The sequence below is a fragment of the Trichoderma harzianum genome (assembly GCF_003025095.1).
Source record: "Trichoderma harzianum CBS 226.95 unplaced genomic scaffold M431scaffold_5, whole genome shotgun sequence".
In the NCBI taxonomy this organism is placed as follows: Eukaryota; Fungi; Ascomycota; class Sordariomycetes; order Hypocreales; family Hypocreaceae; genus Trichoderma; species Trichoderma harzianum.
In genome coordinates, this window is record NW_020209253.1 from 2237744 (window position 1) to 2251059 (window position 13316).

The 13316-nt window shown below is 52.9% G+C and overlaps 4 protein-coding genes across 4 annotated transcripts; all 4 read right to left on the reverse strand.

Moving 5' to 3' along the window:
• Positions 1-168: 168 nt before the first annotated feature.
• Positions 169-1827, reverse strand: M431DRAFT_494477 (hypothetical protein; the record flags this gene model as incomplete). The annotated part of the gene is made up of 2 exons (XM_024917253.1): positions 169-1687; positions 1796-1827. The coding sequence occupies 2 exons, from the start codon at positions 1825-1827 to the stop codon at positions 169-171; spliced, it is 1551 nt and encodes a 516-aa protein (XP_024775719.1).
• Positions 1828-4046: 2219 nt separating this feature from the next.
• On the reverse strand, positions 4047-6458 carry M431DRAFT_82262 (hypothetical protein; the record flags this gene model as incomplete). The annotated part of the gene is made up of 2 exons (XM_024923143.1): positions 4047-4730; positions 4803-6458. The coding sequence occupies 2 exons, from the start codon at positions 6456-6458 to the stop codon at positions 4047-4049; spliced, it is 2340 nt and encodes a 779-aa protein (XP_024775720.1).
• Positions 6459-6884: 426 nt separating this feature from the next.
• On the reverse strand, positions 6885-8273 carry M431DRAFT_82714 (hypothetical protein; the record flags this gene model as incomplete). The annotated part of the gene is made up of 1 exon (XM_024923205.1): positions 6885-8273. One exon carries the CDS (start codon positions 8271-8273, stop codon positions 6885-6887), a length of 1389 nt encoding a protein of 462 aa, XP_024775721.1.
• Positions 8274-9278: 1005 nt separating this feature from the next.
• Positions 9279-10230, reverse strand: M431DRAFT_4957 (hypothetical protein; the record flags this gene model as incomplete). Its single annotated transcript, XM_024917398.1, has 4 exons — positions 9279-9295; positions 9366-9780; positions 9842-9929; positions 9989-10230. 4 exons carry the CDS (start codon positions 10228-10230, stop codon positions 9279-9281), a joined length of 762 nt encoding a protein of 253 aa, XP_024775722.1.
• Positions 10231-13316: the final 3086 nt, after the last annotated feature.

Here is a 13316-nt window from a genome sequence, read left to right on the forward strand (position 1 = left end):
ATAACATGGTGGGTATCTATCATAAGGAGCAAGTAAATCAAACACTGCGTAGTATTCCTGGGCGGCCTCGATAGGATTCGTGGTTCATATAACGCTTCCAAAAAATTCAGTATCGGGCTCATGGCTAATATCATACCGTGGCCCCTTTTATCATTGCTCCCTTTTTCATCATAGTCCAAGTTCAACGCCTTCGAAATCGGCTGAAGCGGAACTATTGTGTATGGCGCAGCCAATACACTGGCAGTCATCCCCGCAGGGACAGCTGGCCATCTCTCCTTCACACGAGTCGCCAAAGGGGTAGCTAACGAAGAAAAAGTCATTCGCCGACAAGATTGGCTCCTCGCCAATGCTCGAGTTGGCCTCTGAAGGCGTCTGCGCCATTGTCGGCGACATGGTTCCTTCCACCTTGGCCATGACGGGCGTCGAAGCGCCATTCGGCGAGTGGTTAGCGGGCGAGACCGTCTCGTAATTGCCGTTGGGAATGCTCTGGGCACTTTCAGAATGCCTGTGACGCTTATACGCATCCTCTCCAATGCTCATGGCAGACCGCACGTAATTCTGCGTCGGTTGGTTGTACGGGTGTGTAGCACAGCCTACGCACTGGCACGAGTCTCCGCAGTCGCACTGGTGGCCTGTCCATGAATCCGCCTCCAAGCCATTGGACTGAGACAACTGCAACGGGCCGGCCGCATTATATGGCATAGCCTGAATATTCGCCATTGGTTGGGGAATATTCATCATCACCAACTGCCTATACTGATCAGGTTGAAGAGGTTGAAGATAAGAGCCGTAATGTGGTGGATATGCGAATATAGTGGGTTGAACCATGTAAGGATACACGGCATTTGGCATGCCCATCGGAATATTAAACTGCGGCATCATCAGGCCGTTAACCTGGTTGGGCATATGTTTGTGTGGCTTGATCTCGGGCTTTTCCGCTCCAGATGAGCAACAGCTTCCAGGCTCGCTCTTAATGATGGGTTTCCCGTTTGGCATGGGCGTCTGCTGTTCATCTGCTTGGGTAGCTGTCGATTTCCCACTCCCGCAGCAACTTCCGGCTGCCGGGGGGGTAGTTTGTCCATTCGTGACGTGAGCGTGGCCATTCGACGGTGCCGGTTTGGGTGCAGTGTGGTCGGCGATGGGATTCGCTGACGCTACCTCCTGGTATGAAGGAAATAAAGCTGGGCCAGGGTTGAAAGCATTACCATTTGGGACAAAGCCCATTATGCCATGGCCGATAGGTATTGTGGGTATGCTGCCGTTGGGCGATTGTGGAGACCTCGATTCAGGAGATGATAGAATGTTTAGCTGGCTCGCATCTATTCTCTCCAAGCTTGCAGCGTCGATGGGTTTCCTGCCAGAGGCAGTCTTGGAGTTTGTTTTCTGCACGCGGTATGCTGGTTTTGTTGCGGATCCTTTCGTGGATGGGCTTGGAGGCGTGACCAATCCGTTGGACGTCTCTGGACTCTCCTGGTCTCCCGCCTTGCGGCCAGGCGCCTTTTCTGAAGTGCCACAGCGGCATTTCTGTTTCTTGGGGAAGGCAGCCGTAACGGCAGCACAGCCGCAAAGCTGTGACGAGGGATGCGGACACGAACTGAGCGGTCGCCCTGGCTTACGCACGGGGACCATGAGCCGCTCAGAGGCGTGTGTGCATTTGGTGGAGCGATGGCCTCGGATGCACGGCTCACTGCACAATGACGGTTAGTGGCAATGAAAGTCGAGCAGAGAAGACAATGACGCAGAGGCTCTGCTCATCAAGGTTACAAAGTAGAAGAGAAAAAACAAAGGCACATACCAGGCCATCTTCTGCCCGTTTATCAGAGGCATGGCGGGATACGGGGTGTGATTCTGCGCTTAGGGTCGTCGGATTTCAAAACAGCTGCGCGCCTGAGCCAATGCCAAGTGCAGCGATGCGCCTCAGTCGAAAAAATTCTGTGTATCGCAAACAGCGCGCTTCAGCGCTTCAAATTAGGCGAGGAGTAGTCGTAGACGCAAAAAATCACAGCGGCATCGAAGGTTGAATTGGCCTGTTGATCGTGTAATGATGAATCAGCCCGTCGGAAATAGTTTCCCCCCAAATATGTCGTGATAGCAGAGGCTGCCGCTGAATAACGATAGACCCCCCGGCGGGAGTCAGCGAATGGCGGGGAGAAAATGGCCAAAAAACGTTCGATTTCGACCAAGTGCCGTCGAGTAAAAATAGCCGTCGACGTTTCGATCAAGAGTGCGAGTCCGTAGCAACCAAGGCTCGGGTTTCCAGAGCAATTGTATCCAGCAATCCTCTCATGCAGTCGATTCCCTGCCCTGATGGCGTTCGCACACGCCAAAGTCGTTTGAAGTCGCAAAAAAGAAGGATGAAAAGGGCAAAGTTTAAGTGCAAAACCACAATGAAGCGACAAAGGGACATGGCCTTCTGTGGCTTGCGCATCTGGAACCGCTGACTTTGCACTCATTTCCCCAGGCGGCGTGCGGGGGGCCTTCGTCGCCTTCCCAGGGGCTTCTTTAGCGGCTAGCCTCAGTGATCACAGCGGGTGCATCTGCTGCAGCTTCAGTGGCCTGCATGCGCTAACTAGGGGCCGCAAGGATGCTTCGTGAAACGCCGTGCGTCAAACGAAACATTTTCTGTTGCCTTTGTCTTGATCCGCCTTGACCCTTCCGCTTGAAGATCGATATTGCAACTACAGTTACCTTACTGCTTACTGTGCTCCGGGAAATGGAGAACATCCATGAAGCCATCGTCGTCATGGAGGGCCCTTGAGACGAAGTGAGAACATGAGGCTATCGGCTACCCGCTCCTCAATACCCGGTACCCGCCGAAGCAGACACACTCCAGGGCCATTGATGTTTAATTCATCAATGAATGGATCTTTTCGGAGAGTTAATGTACAAGCAAGTATGTAGCGAATGGATCAGCCCCCAGTCCAACGTCATTGTATCGAAATGATGGATATCAACTGTACTTGGCGCAGTAACAGCATAGAAACGCAGAATCTTAACGACAGCATCTCCAGCGCATTCGTCCAGCAATCGGGTAAATTGTCCCTCCAATCCACGGCATCAAATCAATAATCCAGCCCGTCTCCCACCTAAAGCCGGACCCAATCCACACCGCAAACCCGCCCCATTCACGCCGCTCCCGAAATCCCGAAAGCACCGGAGCCGTGCGACTTTAAATCGGAAAAGGCAGGGCAAGAAACCGCAAAACTTTACAGTACAGACCCAAAGAAACATATGCAACGATTAGCATCTCGCCAATCTCGCAAAAGCATCTTCATCCAACGCACAAGCAGCAAGTTCAAAGTTATTTTTATCTTTTTGTCAATCTCCACTGGCAAAATCGCCCAGAGAAGCAAATGTTCGCCCGTGCCCGCACATAAGTTGAGCAAGTTTCTATTGGCTGGTCTCCAGACCCGCGGTGCGCGCACTTCTCACACGCCTTCGAAAGGGTCGGCCTATCTCATGCTCCTTTTGCACCATTGCCTTACCAGTTCTTCTCCAGCTACCTACAGTAATAGCCGCGCGCATGCTTCCCGCTGTTAGTGAGGGCGCACAGCTGTATGTGATTATCGATGTTGTCTATTAGCCAGCTGCCCGACTGGGACAAGTAATCAGTCAGTGCGGCCGCCATGTCTTGATCCTATCTCCGGATGCTATAATCAACCGCACATGTATCTTCTGTGACTTTTGTTCAATTCTGTCCTAGATTTTGTTGCTCTTATTGGCTACCAATGTCTATTTGTGGCCTGACTATTTTTCACATGAGTGAATTCGAATTCCCGAGAAGCTCCATATATGGGATCCCCCAAGGCATCGGTAATCTAATAAGCAATAGTACATAGATAGGCTATCTGCTTTAATCAAAAAAATCAATCATCATACGGCCCAAAGAGGCTGCAGCTCTTGTACAAGGCGCTTTAAACCTATCCCATTATACCCTTCCAATACGCCACGGTGCCCCCGTTCGGGCCCTGTTATCCGTAGATTATCTCAAAATCATAAAACTCCCGGATCATCATCTGCCATAAGTTCCGTCTCCCGGCTTCAAACTAGTTGCCGTCCGAATTGTCCGAATCAGCAAACATATCGGCCGCTCGCATTCGCCTTCTAGGCTGGCCTCGACCTGCAGAGTGCGACTCCGCCTGAGGGTCTGCCTCCACATCGTTTGATGTATCCGCAGCCTTTGCATCATCACCGCCTTGTTGTTCAGCCTCGTTACTTTTACCAACATCAGCCACGTCTTCATCGTCGTCTTCATCCATAGGTTCTCCGATTACGTCGTCGTCGTCATCCTCAATCGGTTCTCCATCGAGATCTTCATCTGCAAGGGGTTCGCCATCAACGTCATCTTCTTCGATAGGCTCGCCTACTGCTTCCTCCTCTTCCGCTTCTTCCTCCTGCTCCTGCTGTTGCTGCTGCTGCGCCGTCACGTCGGCATCACCAGTAATAACAGGCTCAGACGTTGTGGGGGCGGTCTGGTTGGCTTCGACGACCTTCCATTTCCCCTTCTTGATGGAGTCATCAACCTTTCCTTGCGCCTTGAGCGTCGGTGGATTTTCAAATGCGCTCACAAACAGTGCATGGCTTTCTACCGGAAAGACGCACCATCCCTCCCATAGGTTTAGCACAAGGGTAACGCTTCGTTTCCATTTTTCCGCACGTAGTCGACCCCAGCCCAATTTTTCAGCCATCATGCCTAGGCGTTCGAACACCTTCCTGGAGCGCATGGCTGTCTCGAGAAGTTGTCGATAGCGCCATGCATGACGTACACTGCTGGTAGAGGATGATGACAGAATATCGCTAACCACATACAAGCCAACCAAGGTGGCCGCGCTTGCGTCTGTGTTTTCACTTGCAGCAACGGTGCCTTCTTCGGTGCCTGCAGTTTGCTGCTCTCCTTTGCCTTCCTTTTTCGTATCTTGGTTGGTGACCGCCAACGATAGCGGCCGTTCAATGTTGGAGACGACCAAGTCGACAACCTCATCAGCACCGCGGCTAACATGGGTAATGGCAAAGGCCGTTACTCGCGCAATATCTCCCTTGCGAACCTTGCCAATCGTAGTGGGTAGGCGGGATAAAAGGTGAACTAGTTTGGCCTTTTCCAGTGGATTGAGAAACGTCTTCTCCTCTTCGCCAGTTGGGCCGCCGTCACGGTTTGCGTCTCCGTCAAAGTCTTCATCCTCTGAAGAATCATACTCCCCGTCTGAAACGAACTCATCCAGCCTGGTGGTATACTCGAAGCGAAGACCGGTTTCTGGTGTTTTCCACGCATGGCCTCCATCAAAGAGCGGGACATACTTGCCCTTCTTCTCTTGTAAATGTGAGCCAGTAATCACTCCCCAAAGCGTCCATCGATACCAAACGCCGCCCTGGCTCCTTGCATCCCATAGCCAAGCCCATCTTTCCTCTCTCTGAACTGATGCACGGGACATGAGTAGAGCCTCAAAGTCCGGGCCGTGTTCAAGGACACCTTCAATCACCTTGTTGATGAGTCTAATCATTCGAATATCCTGAGGTGGTTTGACAGGCACATATAACAGGCCAGTCCGATTTACACCCCCTTGTCCGCCAGAGTATGAAGACGGCGGGGCAAATCCCCGGTGAAATCCATGGCGTGAATGATCGTTGTGCCCAGCTCCAGACTCTTGGTCTACTGCCTTTGCCCCAAAAGGTTGAGATGAAGAGCCAGAAGAACCCAGCCCCGATAGCGTAGAGTTGCTAACGGCAGAGGAAAGATGGCGATGGAGTGATAGATAATAGCCGTAGCCCATATATCGGTTCTGCAACGAGCTTACTGCAGAATCCATATCTGTTGCAGGAGTTTCTTTAGACAGGGTCACGATGGCAACCGTAGATTTCCTCTCAGACCCTCCAGGCCCGGCTGGAGGTTGAATTTTGACATTTTCGACCGTCAGGTTCGTAGGTAACAACGATTTGATTGTGGCGGGGGAGATTCCTGGAGGTAGATTAGACAGCCGTAGAGTCGGCCTCGCTATAGCCTTCTCCTCGGCGCGGTCGACCATCTCTTCATCGTCGCTCTTGTCCTCGAATTTCAACGTTGCTCTGCCCTCTGATTCTTTAGAAAAGTCGTTAAAGGACCGTTTCTTTCCAAACGGCATAGGCGGCATCCCCAAGCTCCCTGGCCCGCTCTTCATCCCCGACGACGTGCCAAAGTGCCGCCGCGATGCGCCGCTGGGACCCGAGGGCGGCGGCGGTCCGCCAAAGTTGCCAAACCCAGGCCGCTGATTCCGCTGCGCCGACGCGCTGTGCTCTGCATGGTCATCCTCGTCGTGATCAAAGCTCTTGATGAAGTCTTCGTATACGGCAGCGGTTTCTGCAGCCTCGCGCTTACGCTTGGCTTCAGCCTCAGCCTTTTGCTTCTCGAACACGGATTGTTTGGCGGGTTTTTGGAATTTGGATTCCAACCGAAGTGGATCGGCGGGATCTTTGGAGGATGACATCGCGCGTAGAGATTGTGTGAGGCCGGAGGAGATTAGAAAGTTGCTAGGCCATGATATGGGAATGTCTTTCGGTTGAGTCGAGCTTGAGCTTAGCAGTAGCAACACAAAAGTCATAGCGCCATCGACCAAGCACCGAAGCGTATGCATGCATTTATCAGCTACAGTTCCATCATTAACAGCATCAGCCTCGATAGTGGCATAATTCTGCCTTGGCTGATAGGAAAGAGCAAAGCCCGTAAACCACAACCATTCACAAAAATTAAAAGAGCACAAATTATTTTTTTTCCGACTTCAACATTTTTCATATTACTGCCTACACCAAGTATCTACCAATCTTTACTCACAGACGACTCATTCGACCCTGGTCATCAATACCAAAATGCTACCAGCCCGGACATGCCGGACGAGATGACGGCATGTCTTGCCTCATCTCCCCGATAGTTCCTCTTGCAATATCAACCCTGGACTCCCTCCCCTGCTCCCGTCCATCGTCACCAGCCCCTTGAACTTCCCACCAATTTCTCGGCCTGCGTCTGCTGCTGCCTCCTTCTTCCACTTCCACTTCTCTCCGAGCTTGCCTCCATTCCCTGCCATACAGTCCACCAGCTTGTCTCCAAGGACGGGCAAGAACTTATACGCGTGCCCGCTATCGCCTGTCGCAACAAACAGCCCTTCCCAGCCCGGATGCCAGTCCGCCAGGAAGTTGCCGTCGCTCGTGTCGGAATACCAGCACAATCTCGTTTGCTTCCATGGCCGGCTGTCCAGCCCTTTAAGGGGGGACATGTCCCTCATGGCTTGGCGCAGCGCCTGGTCTGCGTCTGGCGGCAGTGAGGTAGCATTCCTGCTCCCATCCCGTTGTGTCAGTGGTCTCGACACCACAATGGGCTTGCGTTCCTCGGAGGGCGAGGCAGGCAGTGCTGTCTCAACAAGCACTGGGTTGAGGTATCCAAAACAGTGTCGCGCAATCTTCAAGACGCGCGACTGTGGCGGAATGATAAACAAGCCAGTGCTGAGATTCAGTGCAACGGGCTGCTTCGCCAGCACCTCAAGCTCTTCCTCTGAGATGTCGATGTAGCCCAAAGGCTGGGCTGTAGCCTCTACTCGTCCTCTCAGGTCAATCAAGCTGCCCGTCCATGCGCCTGCAGCAACAAATACGATTTCCGCTGTCAGGACTTTGGAATCGCTCAATCGTGCGCCAACAACTCTCTTGCCTTCAGTAATGAGTTCCTCCGCTCGTCCATCCACAAAGTTGACCCTGCCTGTGGCCTTGACACGGTTATACATGAATCTCATGCCCTCGCCGGCATTCGCCCATCCGGAAAGTTCATTGACATACCCCCAATCGCCGGGATGGCCATCAACGCCCAAGGCGTGCTGCAAAGCCGCGGGTGTTTCCAGACGTCGAATTTTATGGGCCTGCCCGCTCTCATTGGCGATGCGTGTTGCGTTCTCACAACTGGACTTGGTATAGCCCATGCCTGACATCTTGGGCTCCGTCGACTCATTCGCCGCAAGAAGCAGGCCAGACTCGGTATATCGTCCCTGACCACCAAGCTCATCGTCACCTTGTTTGCGCCACTCCTCTTGCGCAAAAGCTGCCAGCTCGGCATAATCCGGGTCGGCATAGTCAGCTCGGATGATTCTCGACGAGTCTACACTGGCAGAGTCTCCCGGTGGGAAAGATGCTCCACGCGCATCGTCCACGACGGTGATGACTGTGTTATCAAAGGACGACCTCTTGGTGAGCGCCCAGGCGGTTGAGAGGCCGAATACTCCCGAGCCAATGATGAGGATGGATTGAGGAGGGTGGCTCATTTTGGAATTCGCCGGTTATTTCAAAATCGTCTTGGCCAAAACGAATGTCATGCGCACAGAGATTTGGACTTCTCGGATATTTATTCTTTATTTACGACTGCCGCATGCTATCGGTTCTCTGTCATTACTCAGAGGATCTACAGGTCCAACTTCAAGGAGGGGTGTCAATTCTCGGGAGGGGCATCCGATAGTCGGGCAACTATCGGCTTACCGAACGCACACACACAAAGGCCACCCCACAAAAATCGGCATGCCGTGAGGAGAGAGAACTACGTAGAATCACATCGACGCACGAACGCAGGTGAGATCAGGCGACATACGACGGTTTGAGGACAGAATCAAGCATTCTTGTGATAATGCTAACTGCAAAAGACCAGTCATGGCTAGACTTTTGTAACAGCTACGCCCTGTTACAAGGACCAAAAGGGCGTAAACTAATCATATCTTGTCCCCCAAAGGGCGTAAGATGTCCTCATAATTTGTTCAGCTCCACAACCACATGTCACGGAGCTGCAGCTTCCTCGCAGCACCAATCAGCCACTCCATCTTGGCTGCTCTCCCACTTCACCAGCAACATTCCTTCGATCCACTTTCAACTTGACCTTTTCCCCCTCGAAAGCATTAAAAAGGCCGTGAGAGACTGGCATAGCAGTCTGAAGGCGGCCACGAGCAATCTATGTTGTGTCGCGGGATGGGTAGTCTTTGTTCTTTTTGCCGTGAACCAGATCCATCGTAAGAAGAAAAAAAACGCAATAGAACCTCTTCCTGGCCTTCCCCCCTTTGCCAACGCCAATGCAATGCAAGCAGAAATCAAATGGTACAGGCGGAGCCCGACAAGACGCCCGGTTGTGGCCTACCGAGGTCTTGGGGCAAACGACGTCCTATGAAGTAGTCGTGGTATCATGACCGTAGTGGTCTAGTCATATACGTCGGTTTTTAAAAGGAGTAGTAATTCGATACTGGTACACGAGATGAAACATCTCTGACCATGCCCATAAAGTGCATTTAGACTTTCCGGAAATCTGGAGCATGTGGCGTTAGCAATGCACCGTCTAAATAAAAGCAGAATGTAGTTGTTAAGAGTAGACAAACCTTGAAGCACAGGGTAGATCATTTCAAAAGCTTGGTAAATCTCCTCTCTCACTTTGGCACCCGTCAAGACAATCTTGCCGGAGACGAAAATGAGCAGCACAATCTTGGGCTTGATCATACGGTAAATCAGACCAGGGAACAGTTCAGGCTCGTAAGAGCTGAAGTTGTGATGGCGAGAGGCAAGACCTTCGAGACGGATAGGGAACTTGATGTCGCAAGAGCCGACAATATTCTGGATCTTGAAATCCGTAAACTTGGCGTTGAAGCCGAGCTTTTGGATGATACGCGCATATTTTCGAGAGGCCAGCTTAGAATCGTCCTCGGACTTGGCACCAGTAACAACCATCTTGCCGGAAGCGAAGATGAGAGCTGTTGTCTTGGGCTCGCGGATACGCATGATGACGGCAGCGAAACGCTGTATGCTGTTAGCACCCTTATGCCTCCATGAGAATCTCAGTGGGCCGCCATGTATTCACCTTTGGGTTGTACTCGGCGTTTCGTGCGTGCAGGGCAATCGTCTTCAAGTCCAATCGGCAGTCGAGATTCACGGTTGCCACGATGTTCCTTTGATTGCGAGATAAGTCTCAAGGAGCAGAACCAAGTGCACTCAAGTGTATACATACTGCAGAGTGGGTGTGATACCACTGGGACCCTGAGAGGCTGCAGGCGTGGCAGCGGGAGTTGCAGGAGTCACCCCGTTCCCATTTGCAGCCTGCTGACCGTTGGGAGCCATTCGCTGACTGCCATCGGGGTTGGTTGATGGTGGTGTGAGCTCGTTAGAGGCACCGGGGAACGACAGCGAGCCAGGAGCGGTAAAAGCCTTTGCCTGCGCGGCATTGGCCGGATGCGTTTGAATGCCCTCCATGATCGCGACTAGAGATCAGAAAGTTTGCGGCGAGGCTGCAACCCTAAACTGAGCAGGTCTATGCAGGAGATGATGTTAGCCACTTGCATATCCTGGAAACTATTGTTGCATCGAGGCAACCCAACAGATGAAAAAGAGAGAAGAAGCAAGTGATGATGTAGCTGCTGACAGGCACGAAAAGCAGAGCTCTGCGCTGCACAGGCTGAAAGCGAGATGAAAGAAAGATGAAGTTGGATGAAGGGAGGCGAAGTCGCGGTTTTGTTGCTGTGGCTGCTGCAGCGCCAGCTGGCAGACACGTGTTGTGTTTTGCCACAGCAGGGCGGTGCAGTGAATGAGGGAATGGAGGGAGAAAAAAAACACACAACACAGAGTTGTGGCCACCTACCTAAATGCGGGAGATGAACAAGTGAATGTCTCCCCTACAGAATGCTGCTCAAGCAGATATTTTTTTGGAGTCCTTGCGAATGCCGGGCGCAAACAGCAAGGTGGGTAGAATAGGTGAGAACGAAGGTCGGGCCTTGGAAAAAAGCGTTGGTCCAACAACCGAGACTCGGATCGTCTCGTCTTCACTTTCAAGCAATTTTTTTGGAGGTTATTTCTTTTTTAATTGCGTTCTACAGAACGAGGCAACGACTCGAAGGGCGACGACGACGGGCAGTACTTTGTATCGCTTTGAAGTCTTCGTCGGCGATCAACAAGATCGATTGCACCCGTGGGATTAGGGAGCGACGGCGTTAAGGAACGTGTTCCAGTTCTCTGTTATTGCCTGGTCGCAGGACGTCGACACCGTGCGACCTAAACGGAGCAGACTCGCTTATTCTGCTCGTTGATTTTCCTGACGCTTTTTAGAATTAAGGGAGAGGCTGTTCAAGGAACGTTGACGTCCGATGAAGAAGAGAGCGTGGATAGTAGGAAAAAAAGGTGGCAAGCGAAGCCTTTGAGGATATGTGGGGCGTGACGTCGTTGGAGGGGGAAAATATTAATGAGAGGGCCGAACGTGTGTGGGAGGTACGCAGGGCCGCCGGTCGGAACTTCCTCGCAAGAACGAGGAAACAGCGGATGGGGAAGGGCTGGGTACTTATAATTCTCGCTCCGGAAGGCCCAGGCAGGGCTCCCAGGCAACAACACCACCTGTGGCGTCGCCTCTGGCAGACCCGAGCTCAGCTTAGCGTGTGCACTAGGCCCCAGTGCGGCCAATCACAGGCCCGCGCCGCCGTGCTTTTATCTCCTTTGCCCACCACGGCTCACAAGGCCCCCTGAAGTATCGCGGTATCATGCAGAACCTCGCGGTACCAGCGCTGTGGCACCAGGATAACGGGGGGTGACGAGGGCGAGACAAAGGTGGGCAGGGGGGGCAGCTGGCGGTCACGGTGTCTGCTGCCAGGGCTTTTGAGGCCCAGCAAACGCACTTCTTCCAACCCGACCACTGCTTCATTTCACTTGCACTCTTTCTTCCTCTTTCTTCTTCCTTCGGCCTGCATCTCGACATGCAGCTTTTTTTTGCTGGTCTTTTGTTCGTCGTCCCTTACTGTACTGTGTGTGTTGCATGCAGTCGACGGGCAGCGCAGGCCCCTTTGCCACTCAACCATGCGTGCAGCTGCGATGCTATGCTCGCTGCCGTCCGCGGAAGCGACAAAGAGCGTACGATAAAAAAAAGCGAACCGTCTCGGACCCGTCAATCTCCTCTGGTCTCTCTAGCACCGCTCACTGCCTCCCTCTTCCACGACAAAAACGACAGCGCACATCGTCTCGGATGGCGAATACTATACTGGACTGGTCCCGATGGGGTGACGGGGAAATTCGCTTGACTCTGTTTTCCGTGTCCGAGTTTCCAGCCAGTTCTGTTGCTGGGGCGAGCGACGGTCAATCAGCCCCAGGCAAGTCGACGGGGCTGGCAGTGGACCCGGGTTGGTCGCGTCGCGCCCATTCGCCCCCCCTTTTCTGAGCTTTACCCACCAACCACTCCCTGAAATTGCGTCTTCGCCGCCCCCTCACCCACTGAACCACGTCCTTTCAGCGGCCACACCACAACAAGTTACTGCCTTGGAACAACACGAGCTTTGAAACACGCACCTTTGCCCCTGTTGCGTGGCCGGCCAAGATAAGCGACATGTGCTCACAGCTACAAACAGCCTGCGTCTCAGCATCGTCTCATGTCCGGCGGCAGCCAGACGAGGGCATTTGTGCTCTTGTGTCTGTGCCTGGGATGGAACCTGGAAGCGATTACGAGTCGCGTCGTACGGCCGCACACAGCAGAATTTTCTATGGTTCTGGTGGGCAAAGTCCGCTTGGGAGGAGGCAAAACTGGCACAAGGCGGCATCCTGGCGTTAGTGAGTCATTGCCTGTGAGCCAACCATGGGCCTTGAGCCGCATCCACCCAGCAATCTTGCTGTTTGCGGCCTTGTGAGTGGCTCCGGCGCCAAGTACTGGGTACCAGCTCGGCTGCCCGCTTGACGCGCCTCTCTGTCACCGTAACCTGTGTCTGCCCAATGGACTGGACGCGACAACGGGCTTCTCGACGCATGCACGAGTACAAGACCCATGAGGAGCCCTGTTGGCATTTTTTGCTCATTTTCCCATCGTCTCTTCTCACTTTTTTTCCATTCAATGTGGATAAGCGAGTGCGAGTTGCTGCTGATGGCCGTGTTCCGACAGCGTTGCGCCGTCCCCTCGTAGCCTGTTGCACCGGCGCAATCGCGGAAGTTTTGGATCGTTGTCACTGCTACATGGCCTGCGCGGCCCAAGTACCCCGTTAACAATTTTCCAACCCAGTGACCCCCAGCTGCTCAGCACGTTACACTTTGGTCCCTAGCGCCGCATCGCTGCCAGAACTGGATACTTTGGCCGCCTTTGGGTCCAGAAAAAATTTGCTTTCTCGCCTGCCCAGGCCCGTGTTGGTGTAGCATTGAGCGTGTCCAAGCAATTTCTCTCGTCGTCGTCACGACGTCAATAATTCACGCACAAAGAAGTTTGAGGCGAAGAGTGCTAAAAGAGCTAGGGAGGGAGGAAAAAAAATCTTTTCTTCCCTGCCTCTCTTTTTTCTCTCTTTGATGTCCAGAATCGTACTCGCTTGTAGTCGAAAGTA